Raw genomic sequence first — 15,452 nt, 5'->3', positions numbered from 1 at the left:
CACGGTTCAACATTTAGTGCTTTCACATGGAAGTGCTGTCGAAGACTGAGACTGCACCCACCATCCAAAACATCCCATAAGTAAGCACAGTTTCTTACTAGCCAAGGAGAAGGGAAAGCACTAGTTGAATGTGGCCACACGAAATGCTCAAAGATGTTCAGAATGCACGGGTCATATGCAAGGACTCCAAATCCTTACAGTGGCTGCTGGTTTCAGAAGGTGTTTCTCCCAAATAGAAAGGATTGGTCACGGAAATGCCCTGTAGGAGAAAGACACTGGTATCCATTTCTTAAAGGACATTCACACTTATAAAGGGTTTAGGGCAAAGCAAAAAGGAGGAAGGTGAGGGAAATTCCTGATGACTTTACTAATGTTAAAATTCCATAGATTTAGCTACTCCTTTTTTTTTTTTTCCTTTCACATCATCAGTTCAGAATTCTATAAAGGAAAAGAATGACATGGTAGAAAATCATTGGCCTAGGAGAAAAGAGCCCGTAGGCGTTTAGGTGTTATATAGTGCAGCCAGAAAGCTCTGGAGCATCAGGGAGACTCCAACTTAAGGCAACAGCATGGGTGAATAAGGGCTTCCTGTGGACTGGAAATGAGAGGCAAAACCTGGTGCTTGAGCACTGGCCCCTAAGGCAGGCCTTTCAGATCTCTTACACTCTTGGTGGGAAGAGTTTAGTGTGAAACTGGGGTGGAATTGGGTTTCCACGTACATTCCCTTTTGCCTTACTATATGTTCTGTCAGTTTCTTTCAGGAAAATCTTCATCTTACAACTTGTAGGGCTGGTGCTAACTTACGACTTCACTAACTGTGACTTTGAGAAGATTAAAGCAACCTATCTCAGTACTATTTCTAAAGACCTGATTACATATATGAGTGGGGTAAGTGAAGAAACTTTTTTAAAACAAATGTATTTTCATCAGACGAGTCGGCTTACATACACGCTACAATTTAACTTTGTAGGAAAGAAAAATAATTTAGAAAAAATCATGGCCCCACATTTTGTCAAGAATTCTTACAAGTGATATTCAAATATCTAATCTAAAATGATTATCTAGAAATTGGCACATTCTAAGTATGCAGATGCTGATGAGGAGCAGGTATTGATAGACAGCGCATTATGCATCGAAAGATGTCTATCCTCTGCTAAAGTGCTACTCTGACTATGCTGTAAAAAGACAGCAGGAGGTTAAGAGCTGTCTTTTTAAGAAAGAGGAGTAAAAGAGAGATAATTCTCATGAGCTAAACTCTAAGGATTGATGCTGTGCTCCAGGTCTCTCCAGTGTTTTAGATGTTTCAGGATGCTATTTATCACAGAATATGGTGTACTTGGAATTTTTTTTAACATACAGTAGTAATCATTTTCCCGATTAACCTAATTTCTAGATAGAGTTTGCATTCATGAATGGCCACACTACAGATGTGGACATCCAAAGAATGGCATTATTACTCACAAGCATAGTGCTATGTGCAGTCATGGCTTGAGGGAAGGGAGGCGGGAGGTCGCCCTCTGAGACCTGAACCTTTTGGTGTGGTTTCAAGCACTAGCCAGCACTATCTAAAGACTGTTTCACTGCCTTGTCAATGACATAGGAAACAGGTACCTGAGTGGAAACTGTTTTCAGGGCACTTTTAAAGCTCGGGAGCAAAGGGTGGAGGGATGATTTTCCTTGTAGACTTAAAAGTCTTTACCCTCTTTGCCTATTTTTCTTCCTTCCAGACCAAAAGTACCGAGTTCAACAACACCGTCTCCTGCAGCAATCGGGTGAGTGGACTGTTCAGTGCTGCTGGCTTTCTCCAGGCTGCTGGCTTTCTCCAGGGAGACGCCAGACATTTTGGAGAGGGAGTATGCTGCGGTGTGCAGAACCCCGAGAGGTGCCTGGGTTCCGGGACGCCGCCGCCGGGGGATAGGGGACATCTGGGCTGCCAGCGCGGGGCTGCGCCTAGCTTGGGACAACACTTCTGTTCCAATTTAGGGAGAGGAAGTCTCTATCCGGAGGAAAGGCAAATTGGGAACTGGGACAAGGGAACGTTGTCGGGGGCACCACCTGCTGGGGTCCGGCGCCTCCGCGCTCGGGCTGGGGATTTTGGCAGCCTCCGCCCCATGGTGACTTGGGAGGAGCGAGCGTGGGTGACAGTCTTTTCGCGAGGAGCGCCCTCCACCACCCTCGCCACGCCCCTGCTCCCCCGCGGTTGAGTCTTCCTTGCTCTACGCAACCGTGACCTCTTCGCTCTGACCGTTGACTTGCGTGCCCCGCTCCTCCCTGACCTTCCTCCCCTTCCCTTTCACTCAATTCTCACCAGCTCTTTCTCTCTCTGGTGTTTTCTCCTTTTCTCGTAAACTTCGCCGCCTGTGAGCAGCCACACTGCCTTACTGAAATCCAGAGCCTAACCTTCAATCGCACCGCCGGCTGCGTGTCACTCGCCAAAGAAATGTTCGCCATGAAAACTAAGGCTGCCTTAGCTCTCTGGTGCCCAGGCTATTCGGAAACTCAGGTAAGCCCGAAGCGTCAGACGCTTGCTGTACCTTGGGGCTAAGCTCAAATTAAACTGGGGCTTTAGTGCAGAACTCGTTGTCTGATTTTTATTTAGGTTTTATCTTTCGAAGAGCAAATGAGCCTGGTAAAAGTGGTAGGATGTCAATTAGACCCACGTTGATACCCGGACTCAATCTCACCTATTTCTAGGGTTCTGATACTGTTTTGGCTGAATTATGGTTCTAAACCTTAGGGCAATGTTTCAAGGTATGATGAGTGAGACTTCTATACGAGAATGTTTTGATTGCTGGAGCACAGGAGTATGGCTATTAAAAATGCCAATTCCCAGGTACTCAACCCAGAGCTTCAACATCAAAATCTCAGATTATGGGGCTCCTTAAGAGATTCTTGTCCAGTCCAAAGTTAGCAACACCTCTTGTTCTTATCACTTAATTATTGTGTGCTTATTTGCTAAATGTATAATTACATTATACATAAAATCTCTATCCTATGTTTGCTTAATTGCTTGTATGGGTGCTATTGCTGTCTCTTTACATATTTTTGCACACGTAGTTATCTGCATTTGAATGCTTGTGTAGCATTAAATATGGAGATAGTGTAGTGGAAAGTTAGGCATAGGAACTCTGGAGACAACCTGCCTGACTTTGAATCCTGGCCCTATAACTTCTGTGAAGACTTAGTTAAATTACTTAGCCTCTGTGTACTGTAGCTTCGTGGGTAAAGTAAGTATCATATCAGTTAGTCTTATACAGGTTGTTTATGAGGATTAAATTAGTCAACGCATGTAAATGCAGTTGGAACAATGCCTGGCACATAATAGGCACTCAATATTTATTTCAGTCAGCAAGTAGAGAATTTATCTTCATGGTGACAAGTTTAAGGAACAGAGAGAGACAAGTGCAGATATGTATGATTGCTCCTTATTAGCCTAGTGGACTTTATATGTCTACAATCTAGGTAGATGGACACAACTGTCACTTTTTTTTTTTTTTTGAGACAGAGTCTCGCTCTGTCACCCAGGCTGGAATGCAGTGGCACGATCTCAGCTCACTGCAACCTCCACCTCCCAGATTCAAGCCTGAGCCTCCCAAGTAGCTGGAACTACAGGTGCCCACCACCACACCTGGCTAACTTTTGTATTTTTAGTAGAGACGGGGTTTCACCATATTGGCCAGGCTGGCCTTGAATTCCTGACCTTGTGATCTGCCCGCCTCGGCCTCCCAAAGTGCTGGAATTACAAGTGTAAGCCACCATGCCTGGCCAAGACTGTCACTTTCTAGAGCTTGAGGATTGAAACCATTGCGCTGATCTGGGTTGAGCTTGAATTAGAAACTCAATACCAGACAGGCATATGAGAAACCTATTTGGCTTCATGCCTTCTTATGAAGGAGACCCTGGCAAATCTACAGATGGCTACAATAAAATTCATTTAAATAGGAGCACAAACAAAAAGCTAGATCGAGTTCCTGGACAGCATGTGAGAAAGGGAGAGTTTGGAGAAATTTATTTCAGTCCCTCCCAAGCCCAAATGGAGAGTCTAAGACTAATAATAATGATTTCACAGATTTTTTTTAAGATTTGTGCTTAATAACCCTGTGACTTTATTAATTTGCATACCATGTGTCTAGGAGGCCCAGTGTACTACTCAAAGGTAATTCAGATAAAGGCATATACTGGAATCCTCTTTAAAATAAGCCTTCAGATGTCTGTGACACATCTAGACAATGGGGCAGGGGAGGGGGAAGGATGGGGAGCAGGAGCATGCATTTTGGGTCCAAAAAATAGAGTAGGTTTATTGAATTATGTCTATAAACAGGTATAAGATAGCTCTTGCCCATGAGGAACTTGTGATCTTGTCAGGGAGATTTTGAAATCAGCAATTTATTCATTTACTTAATCACTCAGCAAATATTCAGTGTTTCCTATGATTAAGACACTGTATTCAGTGCTATGGGGAATACCTATGATGCAATATAAAGAAAAGTATGTTAAGTGAGAGCCAAGTTAAATGACACACACTCTTAAGCACTGGAAGAGTTTCCAAAAGCAAGGTCTGAGCAATTAACGGAGGCTTTTTGAAGGAGGTGGTGCTTGGCCTTGAAGCAAAAGTAGGTGGGTACAGAAACAGGAAGGCATTCCCCTGGAAAAGGCACATGCTAGCACATAGTAAGCAGGTGCTTTGGAGACACACTGAAAGACGGATTTGCATACAGAAGGCAATAAAACCTGCTCTCAACAGTTACTAAAGATAGTGCAAAGTAATTTTGACTATTGATTCTTATATTCTACAGATAAATGCTACTCAGGCGATGAAGAAGAGGAGAAAAAGGAAAGTCACAACCAATAAATGTCTGGAACAAGTGTCACAATTACTAGGATTGTGGCGTCGCTTCAGTCGATCTTTACTGAAACAACAGTAAACCATCTTTATTATGGTCATATTTCACAGCACCAAAATAAATCATCTTTATTAAGTAGATGAAACATTAACTCTAACTGTGACAAAGAAGACCACAAATAGTTATCTTTTAATTACAGAAGAGTTTCTTAACTTATTTTTGTAAGTTTTTATTGTGTAAGTTTATAATGCAGGGGAAGTACTACTCCTCAAATGTTGAGGGAAGCTTCCATAACATTGATGACTGGCTTCGTGGCAGTAATTCTCGGCTGTAATTGCATAAGCATTGCTCAAGAGGAAAATCCAAAAGTGCAGCAGGAGAACTCTTTTCCCTGAAAAAGGAAAAATATTGAACTCAGTGATAGCACCAAAACTTACATTTAAAAGACAGACATTCCTTCTACATGTAATGACACTTCTTGTGTTAAAATAAAAATTTACAAGAGAAGAAAGTGAAAGCAAATGGGGTTTCACAAATAGTTGTAAATATAGTGAAGCAATTTGAAATAATTTTCAAGCAAAATATTGTGAAAGTATTCCAAGCCAAGTTTTAAATATTATCTAACAGACGACAGTGGTATATACAAGTAGATCCTGAAAAGTACTTTTGTTACAGCTACTATAAATCTACATATAAATTATAGAATGTACTTTAATTTATTTTGTGAACACTTTTCAAAATGTACATTCCTTTGTAATTGACACTATATATTTCTTAATAAAACAGTTCTCAAATTTGTTTCTTATGAATCATCTTTCAAATCTAGTTAGACAATTTGCACACATACTTTTCTAAGGGACATTATCTTTCTTCAGGTTTTTACCTCCACTCATCCTTAGAGCCCACTGACTGCTCCCCTTTATACCTGTTGGCCCTGCCTATAGGAGAAAATATTTGGAGATTGGCAGCTTCAGGATGCATTGCAATCATCCTTTTCTTAAATTATGTCATGAGTCTTTTCTTTATTCCCCTCTTGAACTTTCCTCACACCTGGAAGAAACAAAGTAGGCAAAAGTGAACTGGGGATGTCAAATCGATTCTTGAATTCCTGCTGCAAGCTAGAGCCACAGGCACCCTCTCACTCAACTTCCACTCAGAACCCTCTAAACACCAGTGGGAAGGGCAACCCACTGCATGTGGGAATGCACTGATTTTTCCTAGGAGTAGACATGTTCCTCTAATTACTCCCTGAGGGTTAGTTGGGGCTAAACCATGACAGAAGTGGGGAAGTTCAATGTCCTTAAATCCATCTTACCTGCCAACAGGTAAGAGGAAGCTTACATTATATGTCCAGTCTACATTTAAAGAGCACTTACTGTGGAACAAGCCTTCAGCCAAACACTGGAGATAGAAAAGTAGGTAAGACTCAGCCTTTGTCCAGAGAAGCTCCGGGTGTAGCTGAATAGGCAGTTTCTTTTGTTCTGAGGAAAATCAGGACATGCCTGCTGTCTAAAAATCTTTCTCTGAAGACCTGACCCAAGCCCTTAAATGCCATTATAAGAGAAATTTCTTTAAGTCTATTAACTCCATTTGAGTAGGGATTCACTGACTAGATTTTACTGAACTATGAAAATAAATACACATAATTTTTCACAAAATTTTGGGCCTAATTCCCCTAAAAGAATTGAGGATTAGGGAGAAAGGAGACAACTCAAAGTCATCCCATTAAATGCAGTTTCTTTGAATCTTCTGCTTTATCTTTAAAAATTTGTGTATATCTTTTATTCTATTTATTCCATAGACGTCTTAATATAAAATTAGTCAATTCAATTACACCGTCAATTAAAAGTAATGGGCAAGAGGATGCATCATACTAATTTAGTAAGAACGTTCCTAAATGTAACAATGTGGATCATGCATCTCTGGTTTTTTAAATGTATTGAGGCTTTCTTGGTGGACTAGTATAATACACGGTCAGTTATGTCAATGTTTCATGGTCAATAAAAAGGAAGTTGCAAATTGTGATTTAAGCATATGAAGTTGGATATATACATACTGAGACTACATTGTTAGTTATGCTATTTATATAATCTATATTCTCACTTTTGTCTCCTTCATTCAGAGGCTAAGACAGCTGTATGAAAGTCTACTGCTGGCTGGGCGCAGTGGCTCATGCCTATAATCCCAGCACTTTGGTAGGCCAAGGCGGGCAGATTTCAAGGTCAGGAGATCGAGAGCATCCTGGCTAACACAGTGAAACCCCGTCTCTACTAAAAATACAAAAAAAAATTAGCCAGGCATGGTGGCGAGCTCCTGTAGTCCCAGCTACTCGGGAGGCTGAGGCAGGAGAATGGCGTGAACCTGGGAGCCGGAGCTTGCAGTGAGCCAAGATTGTGCCACTGCACTCCAGTCTGGGCGACAGAGCCAGACTCCCTCTCAAAAAAAAAAGAAAAAACAAGAAAGTCTAGCTGATATAATTCTTTATTTCTTTGTATCCATAAAGTTTTGCTTTCTTGTTGCTGAAACCATTTTTATCCAACGCCTAAAAAATCAATGGAGCCATTTATTGATCATTGTACCCTTACCATTACAACATTTCCACATCTTATTTGCCAAGTAATCTATGCTGTCTATTAAACTCTTTCTGGGTCTCTTTGCTTTTCATATTTCTTGTACATAGCATGTCATTTTAGTGTGTGGAGGTGGGGAGCGAGAGGGAGTGGATGAATTCCAAACTAAGGCATGTTTACTTTTAGTGTTGTTGCTGCGTTTTTATGTTTTCTGTTTTCATAGTTCCACATTATTTGTATAATTTTAACCTAAAAACAGGTCTTTACATTTATTCCTTTTAACCATTTCTTATCGGTTTTTGTCCTATCCCCTCAGCATGTTGATATCTTGAGAGTTTGGCTCTTGGTTCTATCATTACATAACTCTCCCTCATAGGCTTTCTATTGTTTAATTCAGTTTTTGAAAAAGTGAAAAAAGGTAAGGACTAAGCCCTCCTTACCGTCAAAGGAGGCAACTCTATAGGCTGGTAATTTGTCAATGTACTTTGTTTAAAAAGAAGAAAAAAGTTCCTTTAACTTTTAAGAATCAAATATCAATTTTTTCATTCTATACATATCAAAATAAAGCTGAGGGGAAATTTATCAAATGCTTTACTGAAGTCAAAACATACTAAGCCCATATCAAGCCTACAGATCAAATAAATTTATCTAAAAATGGGAATTTTAAAATATTTCAATTATATTCCTTTCTAAATCTTACAAGCCAACTCTCTGAGAATTATACCAGACAGTAACATTAAACTGATCTGAGATTTCTTAGTATTCTCTCCTTTTTATTATTCAAAAGTACTAGGTTTTCTCAAACGTTTTTGTTATAGCTGTAGCTTTGAGAATATCTGTTGGCTTTTGTCTGGCATTGCAATTTGTAAATACACCTATACTTTTTGATACCCAGTATTTACAGATTACCAAATAATATAGTTTCACTGATGATTATCAGGCAAAAGTTATTTATATCTAAACACAAAGGATAATAGCTCACATACAAAGTTAATTGCAAATTGAATTTTTTGAGTCTCAAGTTCTACATTTCTAAAATAAGGATGATGCTTCCTATATTTTAGGGTTATTATTAGAATTAAAGTACATTATAAATATAAAGTCCTTGGCAAATGGTAAGGAAAATACTTTAAATTTAGTTATTTGAATGCCTGTTTGTAACCATTATAAAGATTAGGAATAAAGACTGTTACAGAGCCTGTCAGATAACTTTATTTTTAGTTTTCTGTTTAGGACTGCTTTGTGGCAATAGAAAGAAGGTTGAAAAGTTTAAGCACACAGTTATTGACAGCCTGGCAATTTTGAACTCTACCAAGATAGCAGAGTTCATAAGACAGAGTACCTCAGGTGAGAGGTGCACAGAGAAAGAAGCTCAGAGACCTGTAGGGATATCTCTTGAATATTTAGCTGAGTACTTTTCAGCACATGGCTGAAAACTCACATGGCTATGAGAAAACTACCCAACACTGGGAAAAGAGTCATTTGAAAGGTTAGAGGGAATAGTGTCCATTACTTACTCAAAGCCAGGAAAATTGCCTATTTTCATCAACTAGACTGGAATATCTCACAACTCATTAGGCATTGGGTAGGGCACTCAGGAGAGTCTTACTTTAGTAATTAATAATAATTAATAATTAGCCCAAGGCTAATTGCTGCAATAATCCCGCATTAGAAATCTTAAAAGTAAGACTTGAAAGAATCAAACTGTTTCCAAGTAACTTAGCTGAATCCTACAATAAACTTCAAGAATATCTGTAGAAATAAAAAATACCTAGGACCCAAAAAGGAAAATTCGCAATATTTTGTATACAATTAAAGATTATCAGATATGAAAAAAGTGCAAAAATATAACACATGATAAGGGGAAAAAGTGAAACTGATTCAGAACTAACATCGAAGTTAGAATTAGCAGACAAGGACATTAAAATGGTTATTGTAACTATATTCAATATGTTTAAAAAGTTAAATATAGACACAGAACATGTAAAGAAAATCCCAGTCCAACTTCTAGATATGAAATCTGTAATGTGTGAAATGAAATTCACAGTGAATGGTAATCATGAGAGATTAGACATTGCAAAAAATAAGATTAGTAAACTTGAAGACATACCAAGGGAAACTATACAAAATAAAACACAGAAGGAAAACAATAACTTAAAAATGAAAAGACCATCAGTGAGCTGTGAAACAACTGCAAGTGCCTAATATACATGTAATAAGTCTCTTAAATAAAGAGGTACAGGAAAAAATATAGGAAGAAACAATGGTAAATTTCCAAACTTTACAAAAATTCTAAACCCACAGTTCCAAGAAGCTCAATGAAGCACAAGAAACAGATAAAACTACACTAATGCTCATCATAATCTAATTGCTCAAAACCAGAAAATCTTAAAAGCAACCAATGGAATTGTAAGACCTTCAGCATGTTCTTCTCAGGATTTCCTCTCCAGAGCACTTCAACCCTTTCTCCTGTACTTCGTATATAGTATATCATGAACAATATCATGATATAATTAGAAAAAAATTTTACATTGGTTGGCCTTAATTATTGATTTCTACGTGTTAGCTTCTGTTTAAGTAGGAGGGTGGGAAGATTCTTTTCCATTCCCCGCTATTCTTGAAGTAAAGACAAGGATTGTCATAAATGAAACCACCGCTTACTGAGTAGTTTTATCAGTTATTTTTCTTATACTACCTTATGAAATATTTGCAACAATCCTGTGAGCTATGTGCTATCCCCATTTTATAGATTCAAGAAAAGGCTCAGTGAGTGAAATATCCAGTGTAGCACAATTAGCATGTGTAGCATCCGGCTGATTCTGAAGTGCACACTTTCTATTACTTGAGATTAAAGTTTGAGACTTTAAAATAAAAAATGCCTTCCACTAAGTGGAAATTATCCTCATTACCGAACTAATAGATATTGTAGTTGTCTCCTCAACATGGATTCTACCGCTTCTTAATTTTGCATCTATTTCCTCATCCACCAGAGGGCTTTAGGGATTGATCCCAGCTCCTGGGATGGATCTGGATTAGTCTAACCTAGTCTGGGTGTCCCAATATCCTTGCTTGGAGTTAATAGAGGTAACCAGGCTAATATTGATAAGCATATTGGTAAGCAAGTACTTTGACTCGGGTCTTATTCAGGATAAACATATGGCCACCTTTGGTGATGAACAATAAGCATAAGGTTTTTGAGGGGAAACTCTGAAAAAATGTTTCCTCACTTTAAAAAAAAAAAAAAAAAAGGCAGTAGAGTGATAGTCTTCCCCTCTCATGAGATACAAACAAAGAAACATGCAGTGGTAATTACAATTAGCAATTATCCTTAGACCAGGATTGAGATGAAGCCGTGAATGGCAGAGAAATAAGAAGGGAAGAGCCTGAAGTTTTTTGTTTGTTTGTTTGTTTGTTTGTTTGTTTGTTTTGAGACAGAGTCTCGCTCTGTCACCCAGGCTGGAGTGCAGTGGCGCAATCTCGGCTCACTGCAAGCTCCGCCTCCCGGGTTCACGCCATTCTCCTGCCTCAGCCTCTCCGAGTAGCTGGGACTACAGGCGCCCGCCACCACGCCCGGCTAATTTTTTGTATTTTCAGTAGGGACGGAGTTTCATCATGGTCTCGATCTCCTGACCTCATGATCCGCCCGCCTCGGCCTCCCAAAGTGCTGGGATTACAAGCGTGAGCCACAGCGCCCGGCCTGAAGTTTTAAATAATTACACAAGTAGATTAATCAACCTTGCCCTCACCCTCCTTTTGATTTCCCATTCCGTGAGCTACTTAAGTAAAGGTTTTGTTTTTGTTTTTCTGTGTGGGTGGTTATTGTTTCTTACTGATTAATGCTACAACTTGCCTGAATGCCAAGACAAGACAAATTAATCTTGATTTAATTTGAAGTGGGAATAAGGGATGAGCAAGATGAAGGTAGGCCCCAATATCTTAGGGAGCAAGCCAAAAATTGTGACCTGGGATGGTAAGGATGCAGGAAAAGTAAACATGTAAAGAGGATGTCATTCTTTGGCATATTTCACATTGTTTCCTGCTGTGGCTTGAACATGTGTCCTATCCAAAATTCATATTGAAGCTTAAATCCCCATTGTATTTGGGGAAGTGATTAAATCCTGAAAGCTCCATCCTCATAAATGGATTAGTTCCTTATAAAAAGGCTGGAGGAAACTAGCCTGGTCTCTTCTGTTCTTCCCATCTTCTACCATGTGAGGACACAGTGTTCATCCCCCTTTGCACTTTCTGTCATTTCTGCTATGTGATGACACCTAGACAGTGCTATATATGAGGAACAGACCTTCACCAGACACTAAACCTACTGGCACTGGCACCTAGATCTTGGACTACCCAGCCTCCAGAACTGTGAGAAATCATTTCTGTTGTTTACAAATTCCCTAGTCTCAGGTATTTTGTTATAGCGGCACAAATGTGCTAAGAAACTTTCTATAAACAACTCTCATGTCAATAGATCATTGCCTTGGCAATTGAAGCTGAGATGCCACTTTTCAAGATGGTGCTCATAAATGCAGTATTTGTATGCCCCTATACCCTTCCCTCTTCTACTCTCCCTTCTGCTAGCTATTCTTGTGTGGAAGAGAGTGGCAGGGAATTCCAAATTGTATTGAGGATGAACTTAGATTATGTTTGGAGCAGATATCTTAGATATAAAATTTATGGAATGATTCAGGGTAAATATCAAACGGATGTGGAGTTTGAGGAAGATTTGGTAATATCTTTTTTTTTTTTTTTTTTGAGACGGAGTCTCGCTCTGTCACCCAGGCTGGAGTGCAGTGGCGTGATCTTGGCTCACTGCAAGCTCCGCCTCCCAGGTTCACGCCATTCTCCTGCTTCAGCCTCCCAAGTAGCTGGGACTACAGGTGTCCGCCACCATGCCTGGCTAATTTTTTGTACTTTTAGTAGAGACAGGGTTTCACCGTGTTAGCCAGGATGGTCTCGATCTCCTGACCTCATGATCCACCCACCTTGGCCTCCCAAAGTGCTGGGATTACAGGCGTGAGGCACTGTGCCCAGCCACTAATATCTTAAGAGTATAGCCCATACTTTATCTTGGTACTAAATCTACCACATAATAGTTCTCAATAGATATGCTGAGTAAAAGAATGAAGGAATTAAAATGACTTAAAGGTTAAATACGTGTTTCCCAAGAATAAACTGTTTTAAAGTCTATCATGAGTCAGAAACTGAATTGGCAGCAGCAACTATCAGATAAACTATCTGATTCCTGTCACCTGCTCTGTGCAAAAGGAAAAAGGAAACTATCAATCAATGTCATTGCAGCCTATCATTATTCTTCACAGCTTCCTTTTTTTGAGATGGAGTCTCACTCTGTCGCCCAGACTGCAGGGCAGTGGTGCGATCTTGGCTCACTGCAACCTCCACCTACCGGGTTCAAGTGGTTCTCCTGCCTCAGCCTCCCTAGTAACTGGGACTACAGGCACATGCCACCACATCTGGCTAATTGTTTTTTGTATTTTTAGTAGAGATGGGGTTTCACCATGTTAGCCAGGATGGTCTCAATCTCCTGACCTCATGATCTGCCCGCCTTGGTCTCCCAAAGTGCTGGGATTACAGGCATGAGTTACCATGCCTGGCCCACAGTTTCTTTTTAAACAACCCTACCCCTTCTTTTCCCCAAAAAAATGGAAAATAAAAAAATTAAACTTGCATTTATTCAATCATCAAAGATCCACTGAGCCTTTATTCTATGTCATCCTTGGACACACAACTAAGAACATGAATAATTTGGAAACCTTAATATCATATTAGAGGATATTTGTCATTTGTGAACCTGTGGCCCAGTCCTCACTTTCTGTAACACAGCTTTAATACTTCTATAAAGTAAAACAAACGATATTTTTTTATTTTTAGATGCTAATTTTCACACATTTCTCCAAAATTCACATAGACTTTTGCTAGGTTGTAATTAGAAGGCAAACAAACACCAAGTCTCACTGGCTTGCAACAACAGTTAATTCTCACTCACATTACAAACTGGCAACCTCAAGTCAGCCGCAGGCTTTGTCTACAGACCTCATTTCAGGACCCAGGCTGAAAAAGCAGCTCCTGTTTGAGACATGCCTTTCTCTTTCGGGAACAGAAAAGAGCAAGAGAGTTGGTAGAAACAGAAAATGACTCTTCAAGCATCTGCTGGGACTTGCTGAACATCATGTTTGCTCATATGCACTGGCCAAAGTAAGTCAAATGCTTCCTATTCCTGCTCCACCACGAAGGATTTGTTACAAGTCTTGGGCAAAGGACAGAGATACACATCTTCTTACAGGAGGGAGTTTAAATGTTGGAGATGTTAAAGTACACAACTCATTACTTTGGGAGGGAATATGACTAACATAAAAAAAGAGAGAACATTCCACATTTTTAGCATTTTTGTACTTAAATGTAGCTTTAAAAAAAATGTTTATTAAGCACCCCTTTTGTTCCAGACACTGTTCTGGGTGCTTGTTATGTATTAATGAACAAAACAGAAAAAAAAAAATTCTCTACCTTTATGGAGCTTACCCACTAAACTATTAAAATAAAATAAGCCTAATAAATAAGTTAATAGTACAGTGAGATGCCCTTTTCCCCTCTTTTTTAATTTAAATAAAATTTACAAATAATTAGCAACTTGTTCACTTTTAAGTCATACCACAAACATGGCTGAAAATGTGCACTGCTATTGAGAAATCCGGGGTACAAGTGAAAATACAAGTAAGTACAACATGTCAAGGACTAAATAACAAGCTCTCATTCTGTTAGCATCTGCCCCTTAATGATCTTAACATCCAAAGTGTTTGAGGCTTTGTGCCAAGAACTATAAAATAAATCAAGTTTTTTTTGTTCAAGAATGTATGAGTCAGACATTCAAATTAGCTAACAAGTGACTTTTGTTTCATAATAAAATAATTACATTTTAGAACTGGAAGGAACCCGAGAGAGTACACTGATCTGTGTAGAGACAGACCCTCTTTATCTCTTTCAAGTACGAGTATATTTACATTAGTAAATATACCCTTTTTATCCCTCTCAAGTACAAGTATATTTACATTAGTCACTCGACCCCAACCTTAATAGGCTGCCAAAACATTTTCATAAACGAAACGAAATGAAATGGAAATAAAACAGTAAGATAAGAGGTTATTCCATATGTTGAACTTCGGTCCTGGGCTCTAAGGTCACCACTGTTTTAATTAACGTTCACACGCTCAGAGATTGTTCCCCAAACCTACATCTTGGTAAGGCAGCTGGCTCCTGAGGAGTGAGGCATCTCGACACCCACTTCACTGGAATCAGTCTTCTTCAGCGTCCTAAGGCACTTAGCTCTAATGAACTGCCCAGACTCCCCTTTGCATTATGATGAGCTCCTCTTTAGAACCTCTACTGTCTGCTTTTGACAGCCGACCTCAAGGAATACTGACTTAAGCCAGGGGTCCCAATAACATTTAATATTTATCTTCCTTTTGTGGGAGGAATCTACACTTATCCAAGTTGCCCAAGTGAGCAGTTCCCTTCCCCCAAATAATTAGTTCTACTCCCCAGAGTGTCTGTGAGTGAATCCCTCTGTTACCTTTGAAATGTCCGATTATAGTTTTCATCTGTAAATATGTCAATATGTATCCAAAAGATGAGGATCTTTAAAAACGTAATCATAATGCTACTATCACATGTAAAAATTAAATATAATTCCTTAATATCATCAGCTATCCAATGTTTAAATTTTTCCATTCTCATGTTTTTGTACATTTTTACATAATCACATGTTTAAATCGTTTCCATCTCCAAGGCGTCGAACTCCCCTCCATTCTCCTGGACGTCGCGCTTCCCTCTTTGTTTCCCGCCCTTGCGGTTCCGTCGGAACCTAAGGAGCTTCCTTCCACCGCAAAAGAGCTGGAGAACAATGTTAGGCAACGTGCTGGAGACCTTGGCCTTCGGAACTGAAGTCACGCCTCCCATGTGAGCTCTGGAGGGAGAACTTTATGTGTTGCACTGAGGGCAGTCTCCGGAAACGCGATTCGCA

The 15,452-nt window shown here is 39.6% G+C and overlaps 1 protein-coding gene across 2 annotated transcripts; it reads left to right on the top strand.

Annotated features, from left to right (window-relative positions):
- The first annotated feature begins 539 nt into the window (after positions 1 to 539).
- On the top strand, positions 540 to 6,869 carry TSLP (thymic stromal lymphopoietin). Of its 2 annotated transcripts, none has more exons than XM_032155904.2 (4): positions 540 to 888; positions 1,728 to 1,772; positions 2,369 to 2,503; positions 4,797 to 6,869. In XM_032155904.2, the coding sequence occupies exons 1-4, from the start codon at positions 880 to 882 to the stop codon at positions 4,923 to 4,925; spliced, it is 318 nt and encodes a 105-aa protein (XP_032011795.1). In that variant the 5' UTR covers positions 540 to 879; the 3' UTR covers positions 4,926 to 6,869. The 2 variants fall into 2 exon arrangements, with proteins under 2 accessions (XP_032011795.1, XP_058296462.1); XM_058440479.1 differs by lacking the exon at positions 540 to 888 and adding an exon at positions 1,499 to 1,607 and having other exon boundaries at positions 4,797 to 4,952.
- The last annotated feature ends 8,583 nt before the right edge of the window (positions 6,870 to 15,452 follow it).

The sequence above is a fragment of the Hylobates moloch genome, unplaced genomic scaffold (genome assembly GCF_009828535.3).
Source record: "Hylobates moloch isolate HMO894 unplaced genomic scaffold, HMol_V3 SCAFFOLD_6, whole genome shotgun sequence".
Taxonomy (NCBI): Eukaryota; Metazoa; Chordata; class Mammalia; order Primates; family Hylobatidae; genus Hylobates; species Hylobates moloch.
This window is presented reverse-complemented; position numbering and strand designations above follow the sequence as displayed.